The sequence below is a fragment of the Dermacentor albipictus genome, chromosome 6, assembly GCF_038994185.2.
Source record: "Dermacentor albipictus isolate Rhodes 1998 colony chromosome 6, USDA_Dalb.pri_finalv2, whole genome shotgun sequence".
NCBI classification, from domain to species: domain Eukaryota; kingdom Metazoa; phylum Arthropoda; class Arachnida; order Ixodida; family Ixodidae; genus Dermacentor; species Dermacentor albipictus.
Genome location: NC_091826.1, coordinates 97575016 through 97599948, shown reverse-complemented (window position 1 = coordinate 97599948; position 24933 = coordinate 97575016). Strand labels below are relative to the sequence as shown.

At 45.9% G+C, this 24933-nt stretch overlaps 1 protein-coding gene across 4 annotated transcripts in view; it reads left to right on the top strand.

Moving 5' to 3' along the window:
- Window positions 1-24933, top strand: part of LOC139061298 (calcium-activated chloride channel regulator 1-like) — a 240171-nt gene that overhangs the window by 184948 nt on the left and 30290 nt on the right. For all 4 annotated transcript variants that reach the window (XM_070541071.1, XM_070541069.1, XM_070541070.1 and 1 more), the window contains exons 11-13: window positions 7428-7736; window positions 9774-9992; window positions 19391-19661. In XM_070541071.1, the coding sequence (XP_070397172.1) occupies window positions 7428-7736; window positions 9774-9992; window positions 19391-19661 (799 nt within the window). The remainder of the gene's footprint in view (window positions 1-7427; window positions 7737-9773; window positions 9993-19390; window positions 19662-24933) is intronic.

The window sequence follows — 24933 nt, the reverse complement described above, 5'->3', positions numbered from 1 at the left end:
TCGCAGGATCCCGGAGACTAGGGACCGTAACGCGCGTTATGGTTGGCATTACAGGTGTAGATGGTGACGGGGTGGTTACATCGGAAGCCGTGGCTGAGAAGACGATGGTGCGGCCGCTTCGGAGCTCTGTGGCAAGGACGGGGGACGTTCCACCTCCACCACAATATTACGCGAAGGACGGGTCAGTAGGACCAGTGATTATTTACAGGTTATATTTACAACAACGGTTGCAGCGCTCGAGCCGAGCCCAGTTCACTCTTCCTCCTCATTTCTCGAGTGATGGCGCCCACGCGCCTCGTTCAAACAGTCAAATACCACACGCCTGTAGACATAATATTAGCTTCAAAGTTCGCCCAATCATAGTGATGAAATACCATTATTTTTTTCATCTATTGGTTTTACCATGGGAGATATGTTGAAATACGGACCCAGGTGGTCGCTTAAGCCCGGTAAGCGTGAAAGAGAGGTAACTATGTCAGGATGAGAGCATAAGGTTACGTCAAGGAGGTTAGCAGCGTTTTACGAGAGCCTAATTGGTTCTAATAACATTTGTGTTAGGGAAAACACAGAGCAAAGATGAAGAAAGTTGTTTGTTAGGAAAGAAAATGGATAACAGTGCAGAGGTTCAGTTGCCCAGCATATCTTGGTGAACTTGAAATCCTGCAGTCATATATTGGGGTTGGGAGGATGCCGCGAAGTAAGGGTGTTAAGCACATCGTGCAGCTCAGCGGTGAAAGTGGATGGGTAGGATGGAGCGCGGTAGCAAACAACGATCGTAATTTTACTGTAACAGATATCAACGCACGCGTACACAGCTTCCAGGTTGCAGTGAAGTGGACTTGATGACATTGCAGGGACTTTGAAATAGCGAGTAGTATGCCTCCGCCTTTCCCAGCAGTGCGATCGCAACGGTAGATACGAAATCAAGACAAGTCGAAGATTTCACTATCTTGCACATGAGGCTGTAGCCACGCTGTCGTCAGTGCAATAATATCACCACTACGGCTACCGATGAGCGATACAAGTTCGTCGTGTTTGCGAAACACACTTCTAGCGTTTGCAACGAGCACGGAGGCTTGTGGTGTTAAGGATGCGCCATTGCCCTTCGCGCATTGCTATGTATTAGGATGATGACGGAGATTGCCATGTAGGCTTGCGTGATCTGGAAAACCAGTTTTAACTCCCTTAACACTGTCACTTGTTGGTTCATACATGAAACATTGTTTATCAATGAAAACCTTGTTAAAATTGGGTTTAATTGAGGGGGAATTAGGGTGGTTTTTACCAAATTTGCAAAGCTTTTTTCGAGCGAGCCTTGTCACAGGCGAGAAGTACTCAGATACTGAAATGGTACTACCTTTAAGCTGGCTGCGCGACCAAAATATGCTCTCCTTAATTTTGATGTTTCATAGCTTCCTTAAAACCAGACGACAATTCGTTTTTGAAAAGTCCCGATTCGATGCGCCCGTTCAACTGAGTTCAGTGGTAATGCATTTCTCATCGCTGTCGACAAGGAATCCATAGTTTTCAGTTAAATTTGCCGCCATGACACATGGCAATCGAGTATGCCGTAAAAAACCAAGTTATTCTGTCTTGATCTGTCTTCGAAGTCGTCTAAGCGCGATAATCTGGTGCCCGGCTGCTTTTTCAACAGGTCAACACTTTCTTGAATTTTGTCGAAAAACAGCAAAATATGTGTAGTGCTTCAGATTTATTTTCTAGTGATTCAAGACGGCGTAAAATATTGGTTTGCTTGCCTTCAATTAGGTTTTGGCTGGTTTTCACATCCTTCATATCTGATTTCAACATGGAGTGAGCTTTAGCAAGCTCTACTGTCGTCTTCTTTATGTCGTTAAGGATTTCTAAGACGCTGCTCATCTGATCAGACGGTGATTCGGGAAGACTTCTCGAGACAGTCATCTTGAGCTGACCTCTCTACCCTTGGAGGCCCCGGGTTTTTCTCAACATCACGGAATTGCAACAACTGCGCCATGTCGAGCCAATCACACATAGTAGCATATAAGACAAGTGAGCATGGGAGCAGCAAAAGTGAGCGATTGTCACTCCGTTTAGCATGCAGGGTCAAATTGTTACACACCTGTGGAGCAACGAATAGTTGCGCATGAGGCATAGTGCAATGAGTGCTGCACGCATGCCCACTGAATAAGTAGTAAATCAGCAAGCGTCTTTTGAAGGGGCTGGGAAGGGTCGGTAAATCAGCCGGTGACGTTGTGCCAGAAACGATGCGGTGTCCTTCTAGCGGTACACCCTTATACGTATATTGAAATTTTTCTCGATGTTTTTTGTGTATGTGCAGTCAACTTTGTTTCTACTGACACTCTTCTGCCGTTTATCAAGCTGCATCTTCGCATTTCTATATTCCATTGTATCTACATTTCTAATGTACTACGGCGATTAAAATGAAAGTGATCCAACCCACCCCGCGCAATTATGGTCTGTTCCTTATAAGCGAGGCATGCTGGTAGCACACAAGCATCTCTCATTTACAAAAGTGACACGCAGTCGTAAGGAATAATGAGCTTTATTGCTCTCATGCTCTGAATTGAACATAATTACGTGACATAATCGACGTCCAAAAAGTTGGACAGCGCGGTGTAGTGATGTGTTGGACACATGAAGGTACCTCCCGAAAAGAAATTAGTAGCCGTATGGCTGCCTTTTACGTTTTACATTGCATTTAATTGGTCACTGTGAAGGGTTGAAGCAAACGGTTCGAGCAAGGACGTGAAAGTTGCAAATACGAGGCAAGACCGGGCTAAAGCCACCATGCGATTACTCCCAACACTATTTCAAAGGTTCATTAGCTGATTAGACAAGAGCCGAGCATAAGCATCAATGAATTGGCAGAGCGTGTGAACATCAGTCACAGTTCGGTTCACACCATAATTTATGAATATTTCGATGATTGGCTCTTGTGTGCGCAGTGGATACCCAAGATGTTTAACGACCGTCAGAAGACGGAGACGTTCGGCGCTGCCTTGATCCGTCTGATCCGGTATCACAATGAATGTGATGACTTCTGATCTGCAATTGTCACCGAGATTGTGCCAATACTACGAGCCTGGAACACCATGGCAAAGCTTACAGTGAACTATTCGAATTCACCACCCCCAAAGAAAGCGATGGCCGCCATTTCTTCCGGAAAGGGACCACTACCGATCGAACTGGCTAAACCTGGAGAGTCTATGAATTGTTGCTGGTATTCTTAAATGCCTGATCGGCTGCATGGGGCAATGAAGAACAAACGACGGGGAAAATTGACGAATGGATTCATCTTGCTCCAGGACAATGCCCATCCTCACATCGCTGATTTGGTTCACACAAAACTGGCAAAGTTCAAGTTGGAAACGCAGTAACATCTGCCACAACGCACCTACGTGTGTCCCTGCGACTTCAGCATTTTGGAGCAGTTGGAGAAACAGCTGAAGGGAACCTGAGTCGTGCCGGACGATGACGTGAAAGGGTCAGGTACAGACTTATTAGGCAGCAACCCAAGGAGTTTTAGCAGACGGGAATCACGCTTCGCATTAGTTAGTGGGACAAATGTATAGCTTTTGTCATTTGTCTAACAATTGTCTAACAAATGTCTAAATAAAGCAAACAATTTGTTAGCGATTCGCGTCGGCTGACTTTCATTTGCTTCGCCTTCGTATATATTGCACAACTACTGCTTTTTATATATTCTGTCAGTTGAGACTATAATTTCGGTGTAGTTACAATGCACGGCCGCTCACAGTGCCTCCGCAATAAATCCGAACAAAGGACAGCGTCATTGAGATTTTTTCTCTGGTCATTGCATATGTACAAAAATATAAATAAAGTTCTTGAATGATAGTTTCATTTAAAATATTTGACCTTGTTTATTTCATGGCCTTTACATTTTTTGTATCAGCAGCATGCACTGCTTTGCTGGTTTCGAAACAATATGTTTCAACAGTTCGTGTGATATTTGTTTTTCTTATTAAGTAGACAAAACAACATAGAAGCATTGATATCATTTATTTCGGGTACAATTTTGGGGACATACAAGTATATGGTTTTATAAGAAAATACGTGTTTTACTTGTCTTTACAGTGCGTAGCGTTCAAGAATTTGTTTGCAGCATCTTTGGCAATGATAATGCAGTTATTGTTTATGTATTTGATCCAGCAATGAATTCTATAAGGAGGAGGCCAAGCTGCACCGTTGAAAACATGTGCAAGGCCACTTTCACAGCATGACAGGCTTGCAGCTTCGAACAGACCCAGCTTCGAACATGGCTGTTGAACCTTGGCCAGATGAATCACTCTGCGATAAGTCTGTCTTGCTGTGATGGCGAGATGGCTTAACCCGTGCAGTGAATCAAATATAGGCCGCCGAAAGTGTAGGGGCGCAAGCAGGCTAGGAGCTGCGTGCGATGTGTCGTACATGACAAATTTTCTTGTGTAGGGAAGCGGCAACTTCGCATGCTGAAGTGGCGAGATTTCTTCCCACAATTGGTGAAACTCAGGGCCGTTTTGCTGGGAAGTGGCTAGAGCTTGGAAATTCAAACCACCAGCCGGCAAAGTGCTGATGCACGATAGTGCTTACCATGCCCGATTTTATGTCCCAGAGATGGGGCACATGTCCGCAGAAAATTGGGAAAAAAGGAAAGTTGTTGAATCATATGTTCTGAGTACGACGAACTGTTGTTCTTTCAAACGAAGGCTAACGGCTTTAAAACGAAGGCTAACAGCTTTAAAACGAAGGCTAACGGAATGCAAATGTACAACCTTCAAGAAAAAGAACAAAAATGTTTGACACCGCAATAGATGGCCAACATCTCCCTCGCCAAAGTGCTGTCGCGAGCTGTCAGTCAGTGCTCTCGTGCTACTGCAGTACTGCACCCACTGAAATGGTCGACGTGTCTACCATAAGGAGAGTGGCGCGTCGAGCAACGGATGAATCAGCAACACTGTATACCCCAACTGCATTTTCGCATGCTCGAATAACTGTTTATGCTCCTAGGACCAGTGGATGGTAGGCGGTTTCTAAGTGTCGCAAGGCAGCAGGTCGGTAAGCGGCTGAAGAACTCGCTTACAGGATGGTATGAAGTTCCTGTGAAAATTTATGAGCCCGAGAATCTCGCGCGACTTTTGGAAGGAGGCTGGACAAGGGAAGTGCTCGATTGCCCGCAGCTGTAATTCCAGTGGCTTGATGCCTTGGCGTGAAATGCGATGGCCGAGTAAATCCCAGGCTCTAATTCCGAAAATCCATTTCTTGGTCTTTAGGATCAGGCCGTGTTCATCCAGTTGCGCAAATAAGAGGCGAAGATACTCTTTGTGCTCTCCGGTTCTCAAATGTTCGCAAACTTTGCAAGTTACATCTGTGGATAATTTATTGTTCAGTGAAGTAGATCTTACCTGTTAAATGTTAAAAGGGCCCGCATATGCACAAACAAGATCTTGGCACAACAGAAAGCTGAGCTAGTTGGTAAGGACTCATTATGCAAAAAAAGTAAGGCGTGAAGACAGGACACAACATCAGAGAAGTGGACAACACTTTTCTACTCTTGTGTCCTGTCTTCACGGCTCACCCTTTTTTTTCCATAACAAGATCGTGGCATTTCGGGTAGATTGCACAGGAATTTCTTGGAGGTGTTGTTAGCTGTATGTTGTTGCGTGGTTTCTCGCTTACCAAGTTATTCTCGAAGTGACTGTGGATTGTTCGGTAGAAAACATTTTGGAAGGGGAATTATTAGCTCAGCAGAAATTTTTTTAGCCTTTGTTTCTGAAGAACAGACGCTTGAAAGCATTCATTGGCTGCAGTCATAGTATTCAGGAAGAGTTGGCTTTTCTCATGCATAACTTCATAAAAAGCACACCCATTTACCAGCACATCTGTAAATGTGTAAAATTCACGGCTGTGCATATAAGCCGACCGTTCACATGTGCCTCGACTACAGTGGCATGAGCGCAAGCGCAGATCGGTTATGCGAATTTATGTCCGCCTCTACGAGCAACACTGGTTTGCCTTTGCTGACGAACGCATCCTGCAATTTGCTTGCGCGATAACACATCGCGCTCCCATCGGAATCTTTGTATCGGCTTTGAATGTCCCGCCACGGAACACCGCTTACTACCAAATAAGAGCCAAATAAGCGCAGTCACTTGAAAACACGCAGTTTTCCTCATGAAACATTGAAAGCAAGTGAAAGAATTTTTTTTTTAATTATGGCGTTTTGCGTGCCAAAACCACTTTCTGATTATGAGGCACGCCGTAGTGGAGGACTCCGGAAATTTTGACCACCTGGGGTTCTTTAACGTGCACCTAAATCTAAGTACACGGGTGTTTTCGCATTTCGCCCCCATCGAAATGCGGCCGCCGTGGCCGGGATTCGATCCCGCGACCTCGTGCTCAGCAGCCTAACACTGAAAGAAATTGAAAGCTCCTCGAACGCTGTTTCAGCGATAAGCGCGCTGTGCGCCATGGCACCCGAAGCAGCTGCTCCTTTGCAGATGGAACATGCACCAGCTTTGGGTGCATCAATGTGTGCACCATTCATTGGTATAGCGGGGAGAAGGCTAAAGACAAACTGGCTGATGAAGTCCACACACTCATTGACCGTAATTGCAACATACACATCGGCAAAACGCGTTGCTATTTTGCAAAGAAAAAAGCTAATTTTCTCGGTGAAACGCGTCTATATTGGCAAAATATGAAGTTCTGCATTACCAGATCAGCAACGGAAGAATGAGCGCTATTTATAAACCTGGTATCTATCAACTAGGCGATTCACAGCGCTGTCGTAATGAGCAATGACGACAGCAGCTTTCAAGCGTCACACCTCGAAGCGGCAAGAGATGAGACCGTGTCGCGTCAACGTTACGTGCCGGAAAGCAATGCGCATAATGGCCGCAATGCTGACAATGCGCACAAGCACACGATGGTTTAACCTTGCGCGAAGGACGCATGCGCCGTCATCGGTACCGCGACAGCACGACGGTGGGATGACAGCGCCAACTGCTTGGACACGGTTCATGTGAACGCATAATTTCTGTCGAAAATAAGGGTTGCAACTGAGAAGCGAATATTATTCATATAATTCTGGCATTTTGTGCGCGGAGGTTCGTAATCGTTTTCACAACACTATAAACAGGGAAACCGAGTTTGTGAAATTGCAAAGAATCGGTTGTGGTCAAGAACATTTGCGGGGTTTGTAAAAAATATAGGTTCGAATAATTTTCAGCTGCTCCTCATAGGCACGGGATGGTATTTCGTACGCCACTGTTTGATGCTAATGTTATTGCAGTAATTTCATTTGATATCCAAACATAGGAGCGGATGTGTCCATTGATTGCTTGCCACCAGCGTCTGCTCCCGTCATATGATGCGCAGAGAAGAGCTCAGTAATAAAGTTTACTTCTGGTGGTACCTATCGCTTTCAGGGGCTCATTACGACCAGTGAAACTACAAAAGGTAATGCCACTGAACAACTGGTTTCTGGGCAGGCTACTACGCTGTCCAATCTCTACGAATTGGCACCACAAGTAGCAGCATTCAAAGAGGATGCGGAAAGATCTCATCGTAAGGCGACAAACGAGCTCAGGAACCTCGCTAATGATACAAGATTGGCCATCTCCCAGTCTGCTGACGGCGAGTGCTTTCCAAACGATGGATACGATCCCACATTCGACATTGACAATGCCTTTAAGGATCATCTCACCTGGGGCGAACGCTCCAAGAAACCTATGTATGTAAGTACAGATTGACAGCGTTCAACTAAGAATATTCCTAGAGGCAGACAGAGTTTCTGCACCTATTTAACATCCTGGTTATTCTCGCCACCAAAAAGTGCGATACCGTGCATTGGAGAACTTACAGAAAGGTTTAGCTCGGAGTCATCCTCGATTGACCTATTCAAATGCACGTAAAATGCACTTTTTAAACAATTACTCGACCCACTTCACCTATCTTTATTGCATTGAGGAGAGATAGCGAAATTCCAGTCACTCTACAAAAACTCATATGACTTCACATGTTTTTAATATGGGTAATATTTGGTGTCTTTAACAACAAGCGAAGCATGTTAAAAGTTGGAAATCCTAAACTGGACAGAAAACAAATATCGCTATTCTGTAAACAGCGACGGTTATTCTCATACGAAAATATTTTATATTAGCCTAATATTTACGTGAAGCAGGTACTATGCTTAGGAACATTTTCCGAAAGCCCTACTCGCAAATTAGCGTGTAATGCAAATAGGTGGGTAACACAACAATTTTGTCTGCTTTATATATATTGCTCAGGTGGTCATATAGTTGCTCTCCAAGTTTTCGTATGTTTCTTTTTTTTTGCTTTATTTCACGCTTGGAAAAAACGTCTATGTAGGATGTTTCGTGGATCGGAACGCTAGATCGATTGCTATTCAGTATGGCCGACTGCTTTCTCAATAATACTTTTACTCTGAGCATAATATGTGACAAGCATAATAATAATAACTGAGTAATCATTGATACGTAATCGAATAATCTGAGTTGCTGCAAGCCAGAGCAAACAGAGTGACTTTAGTTCTGTCCTTCTACGGGGTACTTGCATATTTTTAATATGCGGCACAAATTACGAGGTACACGTAGTATTTTTCGTCGTTTCTTGTTGATTCTTCATAAGCACTCCCAACAGCAACACTGTTGGTCCCGAAAGTAAAATATATTATACTAAAAAAATACGCCGCTCAGGCACGTGAATCCCTAGAGCACAAATATAGGACCGGCACTTCGCACGCTGGGGTTGGGTGGATGAACTCCTTCCGTTCGGTGTAGCACATATGGCAACGCTTGCACGGAACGTTCCAGTAAGTCCTCTTTATTTCTTTCATTTTTAAAACATTTAGGCGTACTTCAGCACCGTAAGGACTATTGCAGAAGTGGGTATAGATAAACGACAAAATGAAAGAAATACATAAAAATATAAATAAAGAGATGTATCAAGACTGGAACAAGTACAGCAAAATAAATCCTTTAAACACATGCTTGCGGTCGCTAAGAGTAGACACATAGTTATCGAATGGCACACAATGAGTACCGCCACCTAAAGGGTTCCGTAGTTGAACTGTCCTTAAAAGGAAGCTGAATTTGAAGGTGTTTGTCCTTGCAAGTATTGAGGAGGTGTTAAGTTCATGGTAAATTCGAGTTAACAATTCCTTAGCAAACATTGAGAAGGTGTTTGCCAAGTGATAACAAGGAGTGACAATACAGTGTAATATTTCTAAAGACTGGGTACCCAATGTTGCCCTCTGCGTTACACAGTGCCCACGGCAGTGTTCTTGAGCCGTCGCCAGAACTAGGCATGCACATCTTCCGGAATGACTAGATTGCGTCACTCACGAGGAAAAATAAATCGATCGCTTACTATTACGTAAGCAAGCTACTTCGCAAAAAAACTATGCCCATTTTTAGGTGAACGTAGAAGATTATCATATAATAAGAGAATTGTGCCTTGAAAACTTACTTCTTTCCGAACAAATATTTTTTTAATTAGGTACCCCTCACATCATCTGTTACCAGTGCACTTTTATTACAGAAATATTTTGTCTCATGTGTTTGTCCTTTATAGTATTGTGGCTCGCTTGCTGGCATCACCGATCCCTTTGTACAGAGGTGGCTGTAGCATGTGCTCCTGTCAAACCAATCTGTTGAGCGGATTTTAGCTACCAAATTTTCCACCTACTTGACAAATAGATCTGTTTTCATCGCACTGTGCAATAAGTGAACAAGCATTTCTTCATTTCGCAGATTATGTACATAACGAAGGGCTTCAATGGAACTGTCCAAGAAACATTTATTCTTGATGAAGGCCTGGGAAACAACACGGTTGTTAGAATCATCCGTCACCCTGCTGAACATTACTCCCTCATGGCCTGGCTGGTGGATCCCACAGGAAAGAGGTGTCAGAATTGTGAGGAAGTGGAGAACGGCACGGAAAAATCACTCACCATACCAAGCCCTGCCACGGTATGACTTAATCCTTAGAAACCAGGATTTATAGAATATGCGGATTACTCTTGTTCGACCATTTTTTTTCACCAGCCACTTCTCATCATCTACCAATCATGAAACTACTGTAGATGCAGTGCCCTTTAGATAACTGAATGAGTTTTTTTACACTTCCTGGAAGAGGACAGACAGAAGTTTCAATGCCCCAGTACGCTTTCGAGTAGCATTTAGGTTAAACATCTCTCTTTGAAAGTCTGTCCTAAACTGAGCTCCTAATTTGTTTAGTATCTCTATCACTGTTTTCCCTGCCTTCTATTTCTTTATTTCTCTCTCTCTCTCATGCACACCGCTTAGTCATCATCATCATCAGCGGGGCTACGCCCACTGCTAGGCAAAGATCTTCCCATACTTCTCCAACTACCCCGGTCATGTGGTAATTGTGGCCATGTTGTCCCTGCAAACTTCTTAGCGTCATCCACCCAACTAACTGTCTGCCACCCCCTGCTTCGTTTCTCTTCTCTTGTAATCCAGTCCGTAACCCTTAATGACCACCCGTAATCGTCCCTCCTCATTACACGCTATGCCCAAGCCCATATCTTTTTCTTGATTCGCACTGAGATGTAGTTAACTCGCGTTTGTTCCCTCACCCAGTCTGCTCTCTTCATATCCTCTTAACGTTACACCCATCATTCTTCTTTCTATAACTCGTTGTGTCGTCCTCAAATTAAGTAGGACCATTTTCGTAATCCTCCCGGTTGCTGCACTGTACGTAAGTACTGGTGAGGCACAGCTGTTGTACACTTTTCTCTTCAGAGATAATGGCAACCTGCTGTTTATTATCTGATAATGCCTGCCAAATGCACCCCAGTCCATTCTTATTCTTCTGACAATTTCAGTCTCATGATCCGGATACACGGCCACTATCTGCCCTAAGTAGATGTATTCCCTTACCAGCTATCGTTGACTGCTGTTCTATCGGGGACTGTTAAACATTAGTTTTTTTGCAGAATAATGTTTATACCCACCCTTCTGCTTCGGCTATCCAGGTCAGTGAGCATCCATTGCAATTGTTACCCTGAGTTACTAAGCAAGGCAATATCATCAGCGAATAGTAAGTTACTAAGGTCTTCTCCATCACCTATTACCCGAATTATTTTCAATCCAGGTCTCTGAATACCTCTTCTAAACACGCTGCGAATAGCAATGAAGAGATCGTATCTCCCTGCCTGACGTCGTGCTTTTCGGATTTCGTTGCTTTCTTTATGCAGGACTACGGTGGCTGCGGAACCACTATAGATATCTTTCAGCGTTTTTACATATGGCTCATCTACACCCTTATTGCTTAATGCCTGCTTGACTGCTGAGGTTCCGACTGATTAAAACGTTTTCTCGTAATCATTGAAAGCTATATGTAAGGGTTGGTTATATTCCGGACATTTCTCTATCACCAGTTTGCTAGTGTGAATATGGTCTATTATTGAGTGTTCCTGGTTGTATTTGCGATTACCTTAGTAAATACTTTGTAGGCAATGGAAGCTGATCGGTCTATAATTTTTGAAGTTTTTAACGTCCCCTTTCTTATGGATTAAGATTGTTTTGGCATCTTTCAAGGATACCGGTACGCTCGAGATCATGCGGCGTTGCATGTACAGGGTAGCCAGTTTTTCTTGACTAATCTGCCCACCATCCTTCAACAAATCTACTGATACCTGATCCTCTCCAGCTGCCTTCACCCTTTGAATAGGTCCGTAGGCTCTGTTTACTTCTTCCGGCGACACTCATGGGGATGTCAAATTCCTCTACACTATTCTCTCTTTCATTATCGTCGTCTGTGTCACTGGTACTGTATAAACCTTTATAGAACTGATCAGCCACTTGAACTATCTTATCCATATTAGTAATAATATTGCTGGCTTTGCCTCTTAACGCACACATCGGATCCTTGTCTATTCCTAGTTTCTTCTTCACTGCATTTAGACTTCCTCCGTTCCTGAGAGAATGCTCAATTCTATCCATATTATACTTCCTTATGTCAGCTATCTTACGCTTGTTGATAACCTGGGAAATCTCTGCCAATTCTATTCGAGCTCTAGGGCTAGAGGGTTTCATGCATTGGCGTTTCTCGTTCAGCGCATAAATGCTGTATTTATGAAATACTGTACGACATGAACTGCTTGGCATGGTTCGAGGCAGACTGAATTTGGCTCTCACACCTGGTAACGGGCAGTTCGCAGCATTACAACTTGTTAGAGTCTACCAGGTTTGAAAAAGATAAAAAAAATTACCTAATTACAATAACTGTAGCGAAGACGAGGTAGGCCATAGTGGGCCATCTTCTCCAGCACTTTCTAGTGGGTTAATATCTCCAGCGCTTTGTTCGGGAAACACCACTTGTACTGGAAGTCCATGCCGTGGTCTGACGATCGGCCCAACCGCTGGCGGCTAGTCAACACCTTTAGAAGTAGTGGAGTTTGTTTTGGCCTACAATGTAAATCCTCGAACGCTCAACCATGCCTGAAGACGCATCCCAGCCAGCGCTTCCACAGTCGGTCATGTGCTGTGGTGTGGCTCGCCAGAAAGACCCTGCCATATTCAGTGGCCCGCACTACACCAACGTCGAGAACTGGCTTGCGACATCTGCTAGGGTAAGCGCCCAGAAGAAATGGGAAGATCGCGCCAAGATGAGCAACGTGCTCTTCTTATCGCGGGTGTCGCCAGTCTCCAGTACCACAACCGTGAGACTGCTTTTCCGACGTGGCCCTCGTTGAAGACCTTTTAAGGGCTGTGTTTGGTCGCCCTGCTTTGCACAAGCAGTGAGCTGAGTCATGTTTGCGAGAACCTGCACAGTAGCCGGGTGAATCAATTATCGGGTACATTGATGATGTACTGAACTTGGGTAAGAAAGTCAACGCAACGATATCGGAGACCGACTGAATCAGAAATGTCATGAACGAGTTAGATGACGCTGCATACAACATGCTACTTGGCACGAATGCTCAGCACGTGGCAGATATCGTCACTTTATGCCAAAGCTACGAGAAGCTACACATGCAGTGCTAGCTGCCACGTCGCCCTTTTTCGTTCCACGACCTCGTGGCTGGTTTGGCTATCATCTCCCGGCAGTCAGCGTTGTTTGCTGAAATGAACGCGCTAGTTCGGGCGGAATTTGCATGCTAGCTCTCCATGATGTCCTTGGCTAAGCCGCCTCATCTACGACAACCTGCATCACATTTTCTGCCTCCGTTCCTTCGCACGATCGATCGCGAAATCGCCGAGATCTTGCTTGACCATCGCCAACATCTTCTTGCGGCTGTTCGACTACGCTATACGCGGACGTCGTTGCGTCGCCATAACAGATCCTTTCGGCAGCACAACTCAGATTCGCTGAAGCCGTCGCGAGGACTCAACCACTCTCTCCAAGCATGGCTCTCCGTTATGCCGACTTCGTGGCTAGGCCCGGACTGCAGCGTTATCATCGGTTGGCATTATCCTCAGCTGGGATTTTCTCTCGCACCACAATGCCGTTACTCGTGTTGCACTCGGGCCGAACTAAAAGTATCGCCATCCTTGCATTTGCCCCTCAGTGATAATTCTTCGCTTTCTGGGAAACTACTTGACGAAGTAGACACCCATGATCCACCGAACGCGTCAACACTCGCGCCCACGTCCTGCAGCGGATACTCAGATGTTGTTACACCACTGTCACCATCTCAGCACTTTGTAACTGTAAACGTCTGCAGCAGTTTTTTGCCACATTGGACATCACACAGGGCTACAGCACAATTTCCCTTTGCGACCTGTTTTCATACTCTGTATTGCTGCTCCAAGTGGAATGTCTTGGCAATGTAGACACGATCAACGACGTTCAAGGTATATACCTGTCTGACGGCAATGACTATACTTGTTCCAGTACCCTCAGTACTGTTTCTGTGTCCCTGTCGTCCAGCGATGTGTTCGATTCTTCCGATTGTGGATGACCTTACACCGGCCCAACTGTCTCCGCTTTTGTGCCTTTTAGAAGAATTTCGTTTTCCTTTTGATGTAGGGCAATCTTTCCATGGTCGGACACTGGCTGTTACACATCGCATAGATACTGGCCCGCAATCGCCATTGCAGCAACGTCCTTATCATGTATCGCCTGCAAAACGCTGTGTATTCAAGGAACAAGTTGAACGCGTGCTGCGACTCGAGGTGATACGACCTTCTAAAGGTTTCAGGGCATCTGCTGTGACCCTGATTACGAAGAACGATGGTCCCATGCGGTTCTGTTCCGAATACCGCCGCCTAAAAAAGATCACTCCCAAGGACAGCTACCATCTCCCGCGAAAGTTTTTTTTCATTTCTAGATTTCCACTCAGTGTACCGGTGAGTACCCATGGTAGACGCCGATCGGTCGAACACAGAATGCTTATACGAATTTAGCGCGTAATGCCTTTTGGACTTGTTAAAGCGCCCGTAATTTTGAGCGCATGATGGACTCAAATCTGCATGACTTGTCACACGTGCTTGTGCTTCCTCGCCGACGTTTTGTTTTTGCTCATTACTTCATGCACTCTCTGACAGATCAGGTCTGTGTTAAGGTGTCTAAAAACACTTGGCTGCAGCTAAACCTCAACAAGTGCCGGTTTGCCACTCGGCAACGGACAATGCTTGGTTATATCGTATACAAGGAGGGAATTCTCCCTGATGCAGCCAAACCTCCGGCCGTCACCGAATTCCTCAACCAAAGTCTTTAAAAGGATACGCAGGTTCGTCGGTCTGTGCTCTTACTTCAGACGCTTGATTCGCGATTTCGCCGCCATCACATCGCCCCTGACAAAGCTACTTAAAGCAACGGCTCTCTCACTTCATTGTATTCCAAGTGCGATGAAGTCTTCAGAATGCTCGGTCGTTTGTTAACGTATCCGTCAATTTTACGCCATAACTCTCCGACAGCCCCTGCCGAAGTGCACACAGATGACAGTGGTGTCTGTCTCGCCTCTGTTCTCGCCTAGAAAAAATAGGGGTTTCCTTAAATGTAGTGCTTGATGCAAGTCGTACGCTTGCAAAAGCTGAGACGAAGCACTCTGTGATAGAATAATGATGCCTTGTCACCTTAGCTGGTTTCTCACAAAGTTCAGGCCTCATTTATATGGCCCTCAGTTTGATGTAATAACGTACCACCATGCACTGTTTTGGCTGTCGTCCTTGAGCGATCCCTTAAGCACTTCGCCCTATAGGTACTTTGCCTGCAGGACTACCATATCCGCGTGCTGTGCCACAACGGACGCCAGCATTCATGGGCTGAAGCCTTCTCACCCTCTCCCTTGCCTGACGACAATGCCTGCCGCTCACTATCCCACTATGCCGTTTCTTCGCTCGACCTTGCTACTGTCAGGTCTGAGCAGCGAAAATACCATTCTATTACATCCCTTATAGACTTGCTTTCTGGTCCACCAGAACAGCCATCTCACACGTTGCGTCGTGAAGCTCACGATTTCTCCATTCGCGACAAACGCCTTCCCCGACCATATATAGCCCCGACGGGCACCACGGGTAATTAGTTATACCTCGCAGCCTCCGTTCCGACATAAACGCAGCATTCTACGCCGATCCACAGTGTGCACACTCAGGAGTTTTCAAAACTTATTAGCGCCTTCAACAGCAATACTACTGGCAAGGGATTTGCAACTTCGTGCACAAGTGCGTACGCCGTTGCCCCGATGCTAAGCGCCGGAAATCTCCACAACTCCCCTCGCCAGCCACTCTGCAGACATTGCCCTGCACGGCCGTTTGGGTGCGTCAGCATCAATTTTGTATGGGCCTGTTCCACTAACATCGGCAGGAAACCACTGGGGCATTGTGGCAGTTCATCACATCATGTAATAGGCCGAAATTACAGCGCGCGAGAGCGATGTTGCGTCCTTCCTGCTTCTTCGATTCATCCTGCATCATGCGCCACCTCAGGAACAGCTCAGTAATCACGGACGGGTATTCCTATCCGACGCAGTTTAATCCACTTTTAAAAAGTGCCACCATGTTCATCGTACAGCTACAGCCTACCATCCTGAAACCAATGGCCTTACAGAATGCTTCAACCGCACGCTTGGCGACATGCTTGCAATATACGTCGCCTCCGACCACACAAACTGCGACGTCATTCTGCCCTTCGTAACATATGCGTACAGCACCGCTACTCAAAGCACCACCTATTTTTTACCGTTTTTCTTAGTGTACAGCCGGCGCTCGTCGCACGCGACTGACACAATTCTAGCATGCCGCCCGGTTGCATCTGACGGCAAACTTTTCTTCTTCGGGAGCATCACCAGCAAGTATTGGAGAACGCATAAAAAGATGAGGAAGAGGAGTTCAAGGATGGAATAGATCAAATGAAAGGACATCCAAATAAAGCCGCTGTGCTCTTAGCTGTGCTTGGTGGTCCCTAGAGTTAGTGGGGTTACTCGGACAACGAATCGCTTGCAGAATTTCACGCGTTGCTCATCTTCACTAAGGAATGCTCCTGAAATATTTTTTGGCATTCTCTTCGTTTATTTTGTTATTTCATCTGCAGCGGCACTAAAGTTATCTCGGGGTGTGTGCTGGAGAAAATAACTGCGTTGTAAAGTATTATCATCTCTCTGGCAATAATGTCGTTATGGAATGTCGCGATCCTTGGGCCTGGGACCTCGATGAAGAATATTGTTTCGTGATTGTTGGGGCTAGGAGAAGACCCTCCGCATAGGGCAAGTCGAAGCTGAAAAAATTATTCATAGGGGATTCCTTGTCTTTAACGTCCTAAGTATCCGTCGCTATGAAGCCTCAGAAGCGTCGTTTCCATTTTCTCGCCTTTATCTGGTAGCCATTTAGCTTGATCCCGGCCATGATGGCGCATTTCAATTGGGACCTAATGAAACAACAGGCGTTTACTTAGATTGCGGTGTACGTTATTGAAATCCATGTGGTCCAAATTTCAGGATTTCCCGGAAATTTCGTGTGATCGTGATTTCTGCACGTAAAACCATATAATCTGATTTAAATTTTTACTCCTTTTAGTGATTTCTGCGGAAACATCTGATTGTAACAGGCGCCAGCGAATTATCGCATTCCTTGAAAAGGTGCAGAAATGAGCTACGTAATTGTTATGTAAAACTGCATATTATTCAGCTGTAGAAATACTGTCCGTGTGTTACAATCCAAAAAATAGGTCTGACGCATAAGTCAAAGAGAAACAAACATTCGTTTAATATACCCAAACATCTGTCGATATGAGATAATTGATACAGACTGAACTTAGCTATGCAGCGTTCAGCAACAGCTCTCCCCACCTGTGATGGCGCTGCCCGGTGATGAGGAGATAAACGTATGGTAAGAGAAAAGCTAAGAAGCCCAGTTTCGAATATAAGTGTGCAAATGTGCAATGCTTTCATGTTCAGGTGATCCAGGAGTAACTGCAGGACGCTGAACAAAAGAGAGGTAACCTATTCATCCATATGGTATCCTTCCTACTGACTATATACTTCTCACCAAATGTATGTGCTCAAAGTTGATACACTTACTATGGCTCTGTACGCCAAAATGCACCTTATTATATGCATTTTGGTACTGCACAACCTAATTTCAAAGCAGTTAGCGTTTGGAGACAAAGAAAAATAATTGACGAAGTGAAATATTACAAGAAAGAACGTAATTGATTAAATATAATAATAAAAATGTAATGCGTTAGAGACAAGTTCTTTGCTTATAAAAAGTGAAGCAAGAGAAAACGATCGAGACCGATGTTGTGAGCTGAAAATAAGACACTAAACCTACAAGCGGTCTCATGTATGGCCACAGTGCATTAGCCATGGTTGATCAGTGCCTCGCAATCTTTGGTCGCGTTCCGCAAAGATGCACTACTTCCCCGACACGCTCAATTTCAGTAATCGCGTCTCCCTGCGTGATTGCTTTGTCGTGTATTATCGCTCTCCGAACACGCTTGCAATAATAGTATACCGCGTGAGATCATCCTGCAAGAAAGGAAATCCTTTTCTGAACAGGCGGCAAACAACATCCGATATTGTCCCTTCCAGGAATTGTAACTAGTAGCGAGCACGTAGTGTAATTTGTGCACCCGTTCCGAAGTACTATACGCTGAATTTACTCGGTAATAAAGTCAGGTTTCCTAGTTCCATGAGTCGGACTTTCTGTGCATAGAAAAAGCAACATACGCAGTTTGGTATTTTACGTAACAGCTTTTAGTGGAATAACTCGATCTTTGTATTGTTCGATTTTACTTTCGTTATTCATCGTATCATCGTTTTTTTAGAGCTTTTGTTTGGGTAACGCTTTCCGATGTAAAGACGCAAATAAATATTTTTTATGTAGATGATGCTATAGCTAAAACTTTGAAATACTGTACAATTTTTGGCACTAAACATATTTTTTTCCCTCTGCTGACGCGGCTACTGCAGAGCCTTTCGCAGAATAGTGAATTGAGCGTTTATTTATCAATATTTCCCTTTGGAACAATTGAATGCTGAGATGTGAACCCGGTTTTTTCCAAGACAACTTCATGTTAAGTGCACCGGCCTCTCTACTTGCCATGAGTACCTTCAGTGGAGCTATGCAACATAGGATGCTTACTTAAGTAAAAAAAAAAATGCAGCAGGCCCAATGTGCCCTATGGGAACCCATATATAGCGAAGCTTTCCGTAAATGCGTAAGGAGTGTTTATGGTTTGTGTTTATTCAATGGGACTGAAAATTAAAACCTGACGAGTTATTCCAGTTGACGAGCACTGCAATACACCTTCGAACGTAAACAGCGGTATAAGAGTTAAAAGAGGCGAGCTGGCTTTCTGCGCAAATTTTTAGGGATACCTGGTCTCCAGAAAGTGGGTGAGATTGTTTTAGCGCGGTTATCCGGATGGTAGAGCACATGCGCAACGTAAGGACATCTCTTTCAATGCAATCTTTCCCGTCTCATCGCGAGTCCTTGCGTCGCGGCCTCCTTGCCCTCCCCACCATCGGCCAACGACCCACATGCGCAGGCCTATACGCAGGCCTGCTCCCCTCTTTACCTTCCGCTGGTGCGGGTGAAGTAGTGTGAGCCAGCCCTCATAAATGGCGTCGGCGTACTGCCGCTGAGTATGAACTGTTCGGACATTACGCACGAGCAGCTGCAACAGGCAGCCACAACCCCAAGATAGGCCCAGGGTCTTTGCTTTAAATAGAAGGCGATGCAAGAAACGAGCTACTTATGAACTTACCGCTAGAGTGTACTAGATAATAGTCGAGATGGCCGAACGGTGCACTCCCGCTGAAGAGCTGCGTGTGGGAAATTGAGTTCGCGAATAGCGAAGGCCGTAATGCTTTTCTCTCCCTATTCCACATACTGATAAATTGATTGATTGATTGATTTCATAATTTACTGCCTGATTGATTGATCTACGTTTTAAGCCCGGCACATGGACGCTTCAAGTGGAGTGTTCAAGGAAGGGTCGAGTCCTTATCACCATGGAGGTCACGTCCCAATTCAGAGATGACAACAATTGGCCTATAGCGGCTAAGTGTGAGGTGGAGGACGAGACGGTCACGGAACCAGATGATGCAGTCATATCCGCTGGTGTTGGCAAAGGAGGCCACATTGTCCTGGACGCAACCGTAACAGCGGTGGTCCTTAACACAGAGGGACGTAGTTGCCCTGTCCGACTGCGTGACAACGGCATAGGTAAGGACATCTCGGAATGCTTTTTCCGTTTATATTCGATGGAAAGCGTCACACATTTTAAACGTGGCTATGGTTTAATACATGTCGTTCAGTAAACGTAAAATGCAACCAGTATTCTTAAAAGGAAAGGAGCACATACACGTAGGAGCCAATTCACTTACTTCCAGCGTCCTTAGAAATCTCCAGCACTAATCAATGCGAGTACTGGACAACATTGATTGTGCTAAACTAAATTATCATGGAATGCAGTAGTGCGGTATCGTGCATTTAAACTGACATTTCGCAAACCCGGCACGGCAGGGCAGTGTATGGCTTTGCGCTTCTGAGATCGAGCTCGTTGGTTCAATCCGGACCACGGCGGCCGCATTTTATTACAGGCGGAGTGCAATAAAGAGAAAGAAATTACGTAGAAATTGCTGTGGGAGTTGTCTAAGCATGTGTAAGCGCAGTGCCGCTTGCTCATCTCCCCGCAGCCAGGTTTCATTGCCGATTTTGTGACGCTTGATGCGGCCGGTACAAACGGCAGCCCTGCGGAGGCACGAACCACTGCGCACGGCGGTTCAAGGTGCGATGCCGACGCAAGCAACGTACTGCACGTGGCGGGGCCAGCTGCGCTGACGACTTTCCGATCATTATAAAACATATCACTTTTTGGCACCTTATATATCCGCGTCAAACTATTTTGCAACTCGACCAAGCTTACTCCGCCGGCGGCTGCACATGCCACGGCCGCGCGGACCGTATCTTGAAAGCGATCCGCGATGCCGACAGAGTGTGTCGACTGCTGAGTGCTTGGCGGGCTGTGTTCACGCCACTTGGCGTTGATGAGAGACGCGCTGGTTCGCATATTGAAGGCTATCGGCGAAACATGCAGGGTGCGAGGTGTGCTGAGAGCTCGGTGAGTGCGGTATTTTCACCGCTTAGTTCACGTCGAAGCGACAGGCCGCACGGAAGTAAATCGCTTCCTGCTGCAGGCTCTCGCTTGAAAGCGATCGTTTTGCATGGCGCGAAGACGGACGGGTGGACGGTTTTCTTGTTGGGTAAACGTATGAATGCTTACGCATTTAAACAACACTTATGTACTCAGATTAAGGTGCATGTTAAGAACCGCAGGTGGCAAAAAGGATTTGTCAAATATGGTGCGTATCATATTCGGATCTTTGTTGAAGAACGTATACAGCGAAAAATAGTTTTTATTTTCATGTCTCGCGCATTTACCGAAAGGTTTCTCTCTAATTGCTCATTGCAATCTCTGTATCGAAAGAAAGCATCCTATCTCCTACCGACTACCTTTAGTTATTTCCATGTTTTTTTTTCTAGAGCGCAGCATTGAATTATGCCTTTAAAATAAAAGACCTTCAGTGTAGTACATTGTCAACGTATAAATTTTATACCAATGCTAAGAATAAAAAACAAGAACGGAAAACGAAAATTGGAGGACGCTTAAGCTTCGCCTTATGAAGTGGAACGCGACAGCGTTCCCATCGACCCGCCAAGGGGTATAAGACAATGCGCTACGGCGCAGCGATCACTTACGAGGCGCCCCGCATCGGACTTTGCAACAACCAATCACGCGGTGAGCGTCGAGCAACGCAGCGTTAGGCGCGGCAACGAAATGTGCGCCTCAGCAAGCGGAACGAACCAAAGAACTCGGTGTCTCGGAGGGGGAAACGATGTACGCCAGCCAAACGTCGTGATCGGCACGAGCAGAGAGATAGACAGCTAGTGATCTAAAGAAAGGAAGGACGCTGGATTCTGGGACTCGTGAGGGAGCATGGCGAAGCGTCGGTCAGGGGAGAGGGAATCCGGGCCGCGACGCGCCTCGCACCAGTCCCAGCCGAGCCCCAATGCACAAGTGGCGCGCCACCTGTCGGGGCAGTGCCGTACATTGAGAGGAGGGGGTCATCTGTGTTTGCCGCAAGATGGCTCTGCGTGTGCGGAAAGCGCAGAAGAAATGTAGCGGAAACGCACTTCGTTACTCGTGTAAGTGCGACTTCTGTAAGTTACATGTTGATAATTACCGATATACACTGCAGTATACCTTTCTACGGCTCGTTTCGAAGGATACACCGCAATCACTAGAGGCGCTTTTGTACCGCTTTGAAGCATCGAACTCGTGGCTGAGTGGTAGCGTCTCCGTCCCACACTCCGGAGACCCTGGTTTGACTCCCACCCAGCCCATCTTGCAAGTGGTTTTCTTATTCATGAAGTGCCTTCCGGTATTTATCGCTCACGGCCAACGCCGACATCGACCACACCGGCTTTTCTGCGACACGAGCTCCCTAATGCTATCGCGTTAAAACATATTTTCGATAGCGCCAGCAAGCATATTGTTACGGTGATGTTGCGAGTATAGAAATACTCTATTTACAATATATATAAAAGATGAGTCAGAGTAGTTAAGATGGCTGACCAACACGCAGCAGGAAGCGTCTACGATCTTCTTCCTGTCTCTTCTTTCATCCTTCCGTAACAGGACCCCCGTATGGTATAGCGCCGTCTCGGCGCATGATAGCCGAACAATTGCGAGCGAAGAATGGCTTTAGCTCTAAAACGCGCACGACATCAACAGGCGTTTGACTTGGGGATGTATCAAAGTGTAGCAGCGAAGTCTCGTAATTTACGTCATTAACTTGGCTTAGGAATTGATAAGGCCCTGTGCAGCGAGAGGGAAGCTTCTGGGAGAGGCCAACCCTACGACATGGTGACCAAAGGAGCACCCAACCACCTGGCACAAACATATTATCGTGATGGCAGCGGTCGTAACGCTTTTGTATATGCTGCGAGGCTAATAAACGACATCGGGCGACATGAGTCGCCATGTGAGCACGATCGATTACATCACGTGTGTGTATTCTGTGGGAACATGCGGCACAAAAGGAAGGATGGTGTCAAACGGCAACGTGGGGTCACGACCATACAAGATATAAAAGGGCGAACATATTGCGGTGTCATATCGGGACGAATTATACGGGAAGGCTGTTCCAGTCGCGGTGATCGTTGGAGACGTACATCAACAGCATCTCTGTGATTATACGGTTGAGACGTTCCGTAAGACAATTCGTTTGTGGGTGGAAGGTGGTGGACAGCTTGCGACCAGGGGCACAAGAGCGAAGGAGGTCATAATAGGAGCTTTTTATGCGCAGGTACGGCGCCTATTAGAAGCTGGTTATCCTATTGTAGCAGTGGCCACTGTGGCTGAGCGCCTAAAGAAGTCGGTTTCGAGGATGACGGACATGATTGCAGAAAGCAGTAATAGCAAAACAAAACAGGAGTGGCCATTCCGTACATTCATTCAGTGTCGCACAGGCTTAAATAAGTTGCAAGTAGATGTGATGTTGATGTTGTTTGCACTGCTCCCATTAAGCTAGTTAAGATATGCGCTGCCGTGCAGAGGAAAAAGGAGCAGGTAAAAGGCAAAAAAGAACAGATATTTGTCCAGTGAAGCACAATAAGAACAACAGGTTTACTGACTGCTATATGGGCGTATTTTATAAAATTCCCCTTACCTGTGGCCAGTTCTACGTAGGGCAAAGGAGGCGGTGTATCAGTCAAAGGCTAATGCAGCCTAAACGATCGTTAACCAGTGGATCGCCTTCTAATCTTTCCCTGCATTGCCAAGATTGTCACTGCACGCCAGAGTTGAATTAGCGATATTGTACAGGCATAAGAATGAAGATACGCGTCTTAGGGTAGAGGCAAGGTATATCTATAAGGTGGAAGTGCGTGCGTGAGTCAGCTTTCGATTACCTTACATAAGGAAGCGATTAAGGGCCTTAACAGTTATCTCTCACGTAGACCGACACATGTACCCGACAGACACGTGATGATATCATTCCTGAGCTTGCGCAGATGAGTTTTGTGTCTTCTTTCTTTTTGGCCTCAGTCCTCCCTTCTGTTGATAGTCGGCGTTCGTGTTGTCCACTTCTCTACTCTTGTGTCCTCTCTGAACGTCTCACCTCTTTTTTGCCTAATGAATCCTTACGAACTAGCTCAGCTTTCTGTTCGTTTAAATTTCAAAAGTTGTGATTGCCACAGTACAGTTTCATTTATATTACAGAGGAGCTGTTGGAACCTCGCTGGGTTTCTCTTGACGTCCGCAGCACCGCCGAGCAGAGGCAGGTATTGCTGAGAGAGTGAAAGCACAGCATAAAGATAGTATTGGAAAGCATAGCAACGCGGCGAGTGTAGGTTGAGCATAGCAGGATAACAACAGCATCGTGCAGCATAGCGAAGCTGCGAGGGCGGGTGGAGCCTAGAGAGTACAGATATAGCATCGCGCAACGGAGGAACCCGGCGAGGGTGGGCGGAGTCTAGGAGTATAAAAATAGCATCGCACAGCATACAGACGCAGCGAGGGTGGGTGGAGCCTAGGGCATAGAGAAAGGAAAAGACTAAGAGCGGACACTCCAAGAAATCTGGCCTCAGGATCTACGTCACGGCTACGCAACGAACTAGTGCTCCCACCAAACGCCAGAGGACGCAGGCGCAAAAAAAAAGAAAATGCTGTAATGAATTCTGCTCAATCGTTTTAAAAAAATAATAATTATACGCCCAAATTTGGCGCGTTTCTTATGCATAAAAACATAATTTATCCAAGACACCTACGTGCTTTTTGTTCTTCATCCGTACTGCCATCAACACCAATCACCATTCGTCCATCGAGAAAAAATCTACGATTCGTATACCAGTGGCGTGCCAGCAGGAAGGTTTCGTGAACGTCGGCTGCGGCGGTGTTTTCATGTGTGAGACAGGTGAGTCACGTTTTCAAGCGAAGCCTGGAGTAACTGACCTGTGAGGGCGATGAGGTTCGCTAAAAAAAACAGTTTGCGGCTCTAAATGAGGCGGCGAGACGCGAACAATGCGAAAAGCATGCCCCCTCAAGAAACGCTTAGCGAGTGTGCTGTACCATGTACTTTCTTGTTACCCCCGCCGAGAACGGAATAATCTTTGTTGGTTCCGTTCCGCGAAAATCATAACAACGCGAAGCTGCCATTAACTGGCACCGGTTCACGGCTATGCACTGCACTTACTCTCAGCTTGTCAGACACTATCGAGATGCTGCGTCTCGGTTTGCGAGGGTAAACCGTTCTTGCCCAGCACTGTTTGCGATAACCACGGTGTCGGCGTTCCATTGAAATAGTTTGTGTTGGCGGACTAAAAACGATCCGCTGAACAACGCTTAGGGTCAGTATTATGAATTGCACATTTCAGGGAAATTCTGGTTTCGAGAAAATTGAATTCCTAACCCGCGTTTAAATGATCGCGTGAT